The sequence below is a fragment of the Bactrocera tryoni genome, unplaced genomic scaffold, assembly GCF_016617805.1.
Source record: "Bactrocera tryoni isolate S06 unplaced genomic scaffold, CSIRO_BtryS06_freeze2 scaffold_244, whole genome shotgun sequence".
Classification (NCBI taxonomy): Eukaryota; Metazoa; Arthropoda; class Insecta; order Diptera; family Tephritidae; genus Bactrocera; species Bactrocera tryoni.
This window is the reverse complement of record NW_024395971.1, coordinates 12,251-22,033: the sequence shown is the minus strand read 5'-3', so window position 1 is coordinate 22,033 and position 9,783 is coordinate 12,251. Positions and strand designations below refer to the sequence as shown.

At 33.9% G+C, this 9,783-nt stretch overlaps 1 protein-coding gene across 1 annotated transcript; it reads left to right on the top strand.

The window, feature by feature from the left end:
* Positions 1-336: 336 nt before the first annotated feature.
* Positions 337-7,809, top strand: LOC120780251 (inhibitory POU protein; the record flags this gene model as incomplete). Its single annotated transcript, XM_040112512.1, has 6 exons — positions 337-514; positions 569-706; positions 762-993; positions 3,472-3,635; positions 3,690-3,903; positions 7,419-7,809. Coding segments are annotated over 5 exons (774 nt in total), but the record flags the coding sequence as incomplete, so codon positions are not given.
* Between the last annotated feature and the right edge of the window lie 1,974 nt (positions 7,810-9,783).

The window sequence follows — 9,783 nt, the reverse complement described above, 5'->3', positions numbered from 1 at the left end:
CTCCCATATACCACATATAATGATTTTCGTTTTTCTAACAAACCTTATGCCGAATATGTTGATCAGTGTATGAGTTATATATAGTATATGTGTATAAAAAATTGCTTGGTTTCCGATTCTCTGTTTGGGATTTTATACGTTAAGGTATTTCCCTGGCTTTGATTCCTGCAAGTTGAAAGAGTATAAAATGTTTGATTACACCCGAACTTAGCCCTTCCTTACTTCTAAAATATTCTTTCCGTTTGAAAATTATAAACGAATTTAACGTTCATTGTTAAAGTAAACTATTAATGTTGGTATTTATGTGAATAAATGGTTTTACTTTTACTTTTTCAGATGCATCATACGATGGATCAATTGGATATGTTGGACCCTACGGGGCCAATGACAACGTTAGCGCCCATGTCAGACACATCATTAACGCCGACTCATCAGCATTTACATGGGTCGTATCATAGTATGAACCATATGATGAGTCATCACCACCCTGGCAGTTTAAGTGGCCACTCTACAAGTAATTCGTAAATATATAACCACAACGTGTCAGCTTTAAGTTTTATATTTTCAGATCATGGGCATTCTGCAGTACATCATCCTGTTATATCTGCAGCGGTGGCTGCGGCTGGACTTCATCCCGACACTGACACGGATCCTAGAGAATTGGAAGCATTCGCAGAAAGATTTAAACAACGACGAATAAAGTTAGGTAATGGCTGCTTAAATTCTGCTGCTAACATCAACTCAACCCTATTTTGCTGTAGGCGTTACGCAGGCTGATGTAGGTAAAGCTTTAGCAAATCTAAAATTACCAGGAGTTGGGGCGCTTTCTCAAAGTACAATTTGCCGATTTGAAAGTCTTACATTGTCACACAACAATATGATTGCATTGAAACCAATCCTACAGGCATGGCTGGAAGAAGCGGAGGCGCAAGCAAAAAACAAACGAAGAGATCCAGACGCCCCCAGTGTACTTCCAGCTGGTGAAAAGAAAAGGTAGACAACGTTTTGGTTAATGGAAACATTACATTATAACTTACATGAAATATAAATCAACAACTCTGTACATTAGGTTAGTGCCTTAACGCCAAAAAGTCTCGTGTACACTAAGTTTCTTGTACGTTATTTTCATAAATGTACATATGTATGTATGTGGGTATTTTGAATTAGTGAATAGCATAGCAGTACAAAAATCTACTTGCAAATATATTTTTTTATTTTGGCGCACGGTTTCAGTACTAAAGCTAAAAAGTTTGTATCTAAAATAATCCTTTTTTAAAAAAGATTTCCGATACCATTTTTATTTGAGGTCTGAGATTAAATTAAAAATACTCTTAATAGGCAGCGGATCCAAGTTTTATCTATTGTTGAATATTTGTACAAGTATACAACTTTATTACGATTTAACGGTTTCGAACACTTCTTAGATTTGGTTGCACGCTCTCGCGCATTCCACTTTGCACATTTTCGTTTCATTAACATAATATCTCACACATTCATTTTGATATTCACTGATCACATAACATTATTTATCCACTACAGCGACGCTTACATTGCTTGGATGAAATTAGGAAGCAAAGCCGCATAAGAGTGTATTAATATTAATATTCGAGATTCACTTTTTATGTAGTTTCTTCAATATATCAACACTTACGTTACTCAAATGCGATACGATAACTATGATATTTAGAACAAATCTTTTGAGAGTGTGGTCTAATAATACGATAGCTAACTTTTGCGATACGAACTTCTTAGCCTGCTTTGTAGAACATAAAAAGAGATTTTTTGACAGTCGTCACATCCCTACCGAAGTAATTTTTAAAGTCATTAACAGCCTATTCGCACAGCCAAATTAATTTAGTAAATTAAGATTATAAAAGAACCCAATTTTTGCCTTTCACACAGCCGGCTACTCGATTAACGATAGGCTCGATTAGCGATCAACTGTTATATAGTATATTATTTTTCCTCTCATAAGAACTTGGCAAAAAGGAAAACAAATTGCATTTGAATGCGATTTTGCTTGCATAAACAACTAATAATATTCAACTGCATGCCGTGCAATCTAGTTACGATTATGCACTGGCTTTATTTAAAAAGGGAAAGAAAACATTTACGAAGACAGCAGCTTATTGGATTATTGCAGTGAAAAGCTACTCAAAATTAATCAGCTATATTATTAGTAAACATAGCCCAAATTACAGCATGGTGTATTCGATTGAGAAATAATGTAGTAAAATAAGATTTTTATTTCCTAAGTGAATTGATTTACACTAAAGCTTTAATTCAGCAAAGACCGATTAAATGATCAATTAGTTTCTGTGCTAAAAGGATATAAAAGGAAGAGTTCGTTAAATATCGACATCTAATAGCCTTGACAAACGGAAGCATTTAACCCTATTAACTACATGATTAATTCGGAAGTTACTACAACTATCTCTGTTCCTAAATTCAAACATAACTCTCAAATATTTAAGGAGTTAGTGGTATTTTCGTTCGCAACATTGTTAAAAACTGACAGCTGAATTCTATTGTGAATGAAACATAACCAACACTAACAATTATTTTTTTAAAAACAAACTCCACGATGAAAATGAGCTGCTTGAAATTACTTCAAATTTCAATGCTATAAACTGCTTAATTAAGTGCATAAGTAGTTATACGTATATATGTATATTATTATATGTTAGGTTGTATTTTCTATCACAGGCTAGAAAATTAAATTAGCTAAAACAACAAAAAAGTAAGACCTGTGTTCGGTTGATATCAAACATAATAACTGTGTCCCAAATTCAAGGCATAGCTTTTGTATTAACAGAGACTTTCAATATGAAACCAATTATTCCACTCCAGAAGGTCAGTGAAATTAAAATAGATGTTTCAAATAAATTTAATATATAAGCTTTGGAAGTTTTTCCCTCTCTGACGTTTCTAACAATTTTTATAAGCGGCTTTCACCATTGGCAGTAATAATAACATATTTTTTTGTGTAAGCAAAAAAATTTTATCCCCATTTTGTTTAAAAAACAATAATTTAGTATCACATAATCTCTTATCTTATCTTCTTAGAACTTGTCCTATTCATTATTAAAACATTTGAATGCAATTGTTTTGGAGCTCTCTTGGTTTACTCCATAGTAAATATACATACATATTTGTACTGTTAGAAGGAAATTAAAGAAATGTTCTAGTCCCAATACATAAAACTTTTAAGTATATATATAAGTATACATATGTATATAGGGTGCCCATCTGTTATGAAACATCTAATTTTTTATTTTTTATTTTAAAGCTGTAATTAATTTGTAAAATAAAATATTGTGTTCACTTGAGAAATGGGCTTTTCAGTATGGCATACGCGGCATTTTAACGAACCCCACTGTGGGCACCCTGTATATGACATCCTTACATTGGCAAGAAAAGCTTGAAAGTAACCACTTTGTAACAGTAATCTATATCGAGTCTTTTTTCAAGAAAAAGGACTTCCATTGCGGCGCCTGAAAAACGTTCCCTGGAAGCGTACTTTGCCGTTCAACCGAGGCCTTCTGGTGAGAAAATTGCTGCTATCGCTGAGAAATTGGACTTGAAGAAAAACGTGGTGCGTGTCTGGTTCTGCAATCAAAGGCAAAAACAAAAACGTATGAAATTTGCAGCACAACACTGACAAACAAATAATACAGCCACACAATTAGGTATAGTTAGTAGTGTTACTCCATCAATGACTGGGCATGGATCAGCGGGGTTTGGATACTGATAGTCGTTTTTTTCTGGAGACTTTTACCTGTAGATCTGCCACAACACATAGCCATGATACATATTCCTGGAGAAGAAACATTGCAATCAACTAGCGCAGTTTTGACCAATAATGCAAAATTTAACAGGGTTAATAAAATTCTTTTATTGAAGGTAAGAATAAAAATTACTTTCAATAAAAAATTAAGGTATTTGAAATAAAATTATAAAACAATTATTAATCGGTTAGTAAGTTGTGCAAAACAAAAAAAAAATTAGTTGAGCAATATTCAGATATAAAACATGATTTAGTTTGCGCGGTAAAAAAACTTTTTGCGCTCCAAACAGAATTGAAAAACTCCGTACAATGAAAATTTTTATTATACTAAATTTTTTAAAGTAAAAATAAAATAATTACATTTTAATAGTTACATGATACATGAATCAGAAAAATATGTATATTACGTTTATAGTTAATATAAACTTGTTAATATAGAAAATGAATAATTACCCTCTGTTGCAAAATTATAAGGCTGATCAAATAATGAAAGCTAAAGAGGGAAGCGAGACGCATTTGCAGGCAAAAAATGAGAGCACAGCTGACCGAGATAGGTAATGTTCGAAAAAATGCGGCGACTTACAAAAAGTTTCAAGACCGGAGCATACTCCCCCCACAACACCCACAGGTAATCTAGTGACCGATGCCCAGAGCATACTAAATTTATGGAGAGAACACTTCTCCAACCTGCTGAATGGCAATCGAAATATAACACCAGAAGATGTCGAAGCGGATTCCCCAATCGGTGACGATGGATCAGACGTCCCATTGCCTGTCCATGAAGAAGTTCGAATAGCAATAGCGAAGCACTGATATGAATATGGTCGGACGAAAGCATGCCCAACGATTGGAATTTAAGTGTGCTCTACTCAATCCACAAAAAGGTAGACCCCACAATCTGCGCCAACTACCGTGGGAAAAGCCTCCTAAACATCGCGTATAAGGTTCTATAGAGCGTATTGTGTGAAAGATTAAAGCCCACCGTCAACCAATTGTTTGGACCTTATCAATGTGGCTTTAGACGTTGAAAATCGACAACCGACCAGACATTCCCCAAGCGCCAAGTCTTGGAAAAGACCCGTAAAAAAGAATCGACCCACCACCTCTTTGTCGATTTTAAAATTGATTTTGACAGCACGAAAAGGAATCGACGCAGTAACCGCCGGTAGAAGAAGAAGAAGACCTCGACTCCGTTGGAGAGATCAGTTGGAGAGGGACCTGGCTGCACTTGGTATCTCTAATTGGCACTAAATTGCTAAAAAAAATGCGTTGTTGGTAACTCGGCCATAACCGCGTAAGCGGTGTGTACGCCATTAAAGAAGAAGTATATGCTAGTACTTCGAAAATATATTTAATATCATAACTGCACAACTTTACCTATAGATTAAGAAAGATAATGCATACAATAAGTGCTGCAAAATAATAAAACCGCTACTGCTTTCTTTCTGCGGAATTTAATGAATTTTAGTAGCTTAAGAGCCTTATGATTGAAGGTCTTAAATAATAATGTCTTTAAAATACATAAGGGAAAACCGTCAAGTAAAATAATTAAGTTGTTTTTTTTAATAAAGTAAAAGGAAGGGGTACATCCTTGGCTATGACAGCTATACGTTCTTTAACAAATAAGGCGCGCAAAGATCCCACAGAATTCAATTGAATCTGGCCAATCAAAAAAATTTTTTTTATTCGTGGCCATCGAATCTTTAGTTTGCATACTTATGTACATATATACATTGTCCTGTCCAAATATCAAAATCATTTTTGGAAGTCAAGAAAGGAACAAAACTGCTTTGGAGAATTAATATATAATCATAGCTGTTCATTCGACTAGTACAAAACTGTAATGCTTATATAATCAATACATACTTGTAGTATAAAAGAAAGTCGATTTTTCTGTCCCTATGTAACTTTGTATGCTTAAATCTTTAAAACTACGCTACACATTTTGATGGAAAATACTGTTATTTTTGAGTTTTCTAATGTGATGTCGTAAATAATTAATCTTTTTCCGCTAACATTGCAAACGCAGGCTGAACCCTACGAGATTTATCAAAATAATGTACTAAGTATTGTACCCATTGAAAAGGTCTACAGAAAACTCTGCGATGATATACACACATATGTCTATCTCATATGGATATTCCACAATAACATGTTTTTGTCATTTACTTTTTACGACAAATAATGGCTAATTTTCGGAGCGATTTTAACCAATACAGTATTAATCGTTATCCAATTAAATACCTTAAATACATTGTTGATTTAATATAGATCTATATGGCCATGTAGAGCATTTGATTTAAATGAATATTTTCTAAGATATTACATATTTAAAAATTGCGGGACCGGCCGGGGCCTATAAATAGCGCGTCGAAAGCCGCGGAACTCTCTAGCGAGAAATATTCAAACAGAAACGATGAAGTATATGCGTACAATTTCAAACCGATTCTTCCTCAAAAATAATACAATTGCTAAATATTTGGTATAGTAGAATAGAAATACACAGTGCAATGGATTATAACTGGCTCAGTAGTCAGTCGATGAATATTATACCACGTGCATCCCAAAGGACTAATGTCATAACCTTTCCAACCGACATTTCGTCTTTCCGCGCTTGAAGACTGGTTCATCATATGCAGTCCACTATAATGTCTGTACATTGGACTTTAGTGTGAAATTATGGAGCCAGTATTGGAGTGGAGTATTTCCATTGTCACACACCGACGTAAAAATTCGGTTTTATTACGATTAAAGAGCACTCAAACACTCCTCATAGTCAGCAATTCACTGTTTTTGTTAGATTATGAACTTGATAAATGGTAGTGGTACGATCTATGGGTCTCCCACAGTAAAGCGTCTACGAGTCCTCTAGTTTAATTATAAATTAAAGCAGTACTTTTCGAATAATAATAAATTGTTATTAAAAATAAATTATTATTTACGACTTTTAATTTAAAGGCACTCAAGTTTAAAAGATTTCATAAAATTTCGCAGAACAGAAAAAAACTAGTACAATCTTATAATTGTGAAATGGATGTTCTTTCTTACTTTTTAAAGTTGTACAGTTATTTTATCAGCTTTATAATTCTGCAGCAGAGTATTATAGTAATGAAGTCAATTTACTAACTTATACACATTACACTGTTTAAAATCAAAAATAAAGAATTTAATATCGATTGCAGAAAAGGCACAAACCCACATTTTATGAAGATGGTTTGAAAATTAAATCCATATATCTTTTTTTTTAATGATAGAACGTTTTCTATCTACATATCCAAAATTTTTAATAAAAGAGTGGACAAATAAGTCAACAATTTCATAACATATTTATTGGAAGGATATTCATATTTAAACATGAATCGAAGTACGGTGGTACGTTCCCCATAATTTCGTAGTCATCTCTCTATCTGTTTCGTAATAACTGTCAAAATTCCGGATTTCACATATACAAACATTTGTATATGAACATTAACATATTTGTGGGAGCATTTTAAGTAAATAATTATAAGTAAAAACAGATTGTTTCGAAGAATTTTCAACTGTGCAAACATTTGTATTTGCACATTAAATATTTATTAAAGAAATTTAAGCAAATAATAGTAGTTTTAAAATTTGAATTTTCTTGTTTTAGAATCTGTATTTTCGAGATGTATCCCGTAAGGACGGTACTTTACTAAACCGAAGATCCTGTGGATAATTGACGTGGTTCTTATGCTTCCTTTAAAGTAATTAATTAATAGAAATACATAATATGCAACGAATTTAGTTGTTGCCAAACAATTAGGTGTACAAAGATAAGTAGTTTTGTATTTACGTAGCATGAAATTGAATAAACAAATTGTAAAGTGTCGAACGTTATTGTAAATATATATATGTAGATACACACGTGCATATACATACATCTAAGGCCATAATTAACTATAAATAGGAAATGGTGTAAGAATTCTACATATATACTTTAATTATAAATATGTATATGAAAATTTATTTTGAATACACATTGAAATTTTTAATTTCGAATATTAGTAACATCAAATAATTGTACCGTTCTAATTTGATAGCAAGATTTGAAAGAAATAAAAAACACAAGTACTTGTATACATAATGTTATTTTTTTATACTTACATATGTATACACCCGCGGCCAAGCGTAACTCACCATTAAGAAATTTCTAGCGAACACGTGTTCTATCGCTCATTGTAACGGTACTTGTTACGGTAATGGAATTTTTCCGTTAAGTTTTAACGAAGTGATCTTTGACTTACACAAATATAAAATATTAAAAAAAAAATTGTATCAAAAAAGTAAAAGTAAACCAGAACTAAAAAAATGTTGGAAAGTATTTGGGACGAGGAAATTTCAAGCAGTGTTTTGGAGAAGCTTGTTAGGTCAATGCCTGCTCGTATCGAAGCTGTAATATCCGCTAGAGGTGGACCGACGCCATATTAGATTTCCCGTTATTCTTTTTGAATATGTTGTAATTCCATTTTCAATTGAAACAAAAAATTTTGTTAAGTTATTACAAGAATTAGTAATAATGAAATAAAAGACTTGTGTGCAAATAAAAAAAGTTGTCTCAATTTAATTTTACAAATGGGCCAGATTAAAGTCAAGAGTTAACCAAATATATTCGAGCCATCGATATATTCCCCGTATTCTATTAAATCCATAAACAAGTTACCCAAAGAATGAAAAAATTGAAAATAGTGAAAAAAATCAAGTGGTAAGTTACGCTTGGCCGCGGGTGTATGTATGAAGACTAGATCATCCAACCTCTAGTTACCGCGGCTAAAGTATAAGTTAAGGTTTTATATCTCGGGTTCTGTGCACCGGTGAACTTAATTCCAATTTTGGCGATGAAGCAAAATCAGTTCTTGTTCCGGAAACTATTGATGCTTTGCGCAAACTGATATTACAAGGTTGTTATGTGACCATGTGTTGTTGGGTCCCATTTTTTCCTAATTTGTCAATCGCTCAAATCTCTTATATGTATGACATCTTGACAGATTATGAATCTTGAATTTACGCGTATGAGCTCCTAAGTAAACAACAGTCGACTGTATGTTTCCAAATGAATCGATTCCAACAAAGGTTGTTCGTGCACGAAACACTTTAAAACAAATGGGGGCCCGATTTTTAATACGCTTTTATTAGCTTCACTTGTATGTATGTATTAGGTTGACCGAAGAGAAACCGGTGATTTTTTCAAACATTTTTTTGAATTGTAGTTTTTTTACCATCCCAAGACGTCGTATATGGTCTTGTATGGTTGATTGTGGTATATTTAACTTCTCTCCAATCTCACGCTCAGTTACATGACGATCCGATTCGATTAAAGCCTTGATGACGTCATCATCAACTGCACTTGGCCGACCTGAACGGAATTTGACAAGCCAACTTTGAAACTGTGTTTCTTTTAAGGCTTTGTCACCATACACATCACGTAACTTTTTAGCAACCTGAGCTGCATTGTTTCCTTTACGGAAATAATAAAGTAAATATGACGAAAATGCTTCTTTGTGGGCTCCATATTAAAATTGCCGCCAAACAAACAAATATAAAAAAAATTACGCGCGCTTTTTTTCTAAGGCAAGGTAAAAGTGGAGGGAGTTTGGAGGATGGAGTCATGTGTAGAAGTTCACGCAAGTGAGGAAAGTTCTCTGATCGCCATTCACTTGGGAGTGGCCAGAAACGATTCTTTTACACATAGCTCAAGCAGCTCACTACTTCCGGTCTTTGACCAAGTATCCTCTGGGTAGCCTAAGAACATCCGTTCGAAGGCGAGCTAAAGTGAGAAGGCGAAACATTCCCTACAAGGGTTGTGCGCTGGGCTTGGGACCCGCCACGTAAAAAAACAATACCAATGAAAACGTTGAAACAGCCTCGGATGAGAGACCCCCCTTTTGATGACGACCATGGCAAACGGAATAAGAACTACGATTTGAGGGCATGCACCTGGAATGTCCGGACACTTAATGGGGAAGGTGCCGCTGCCC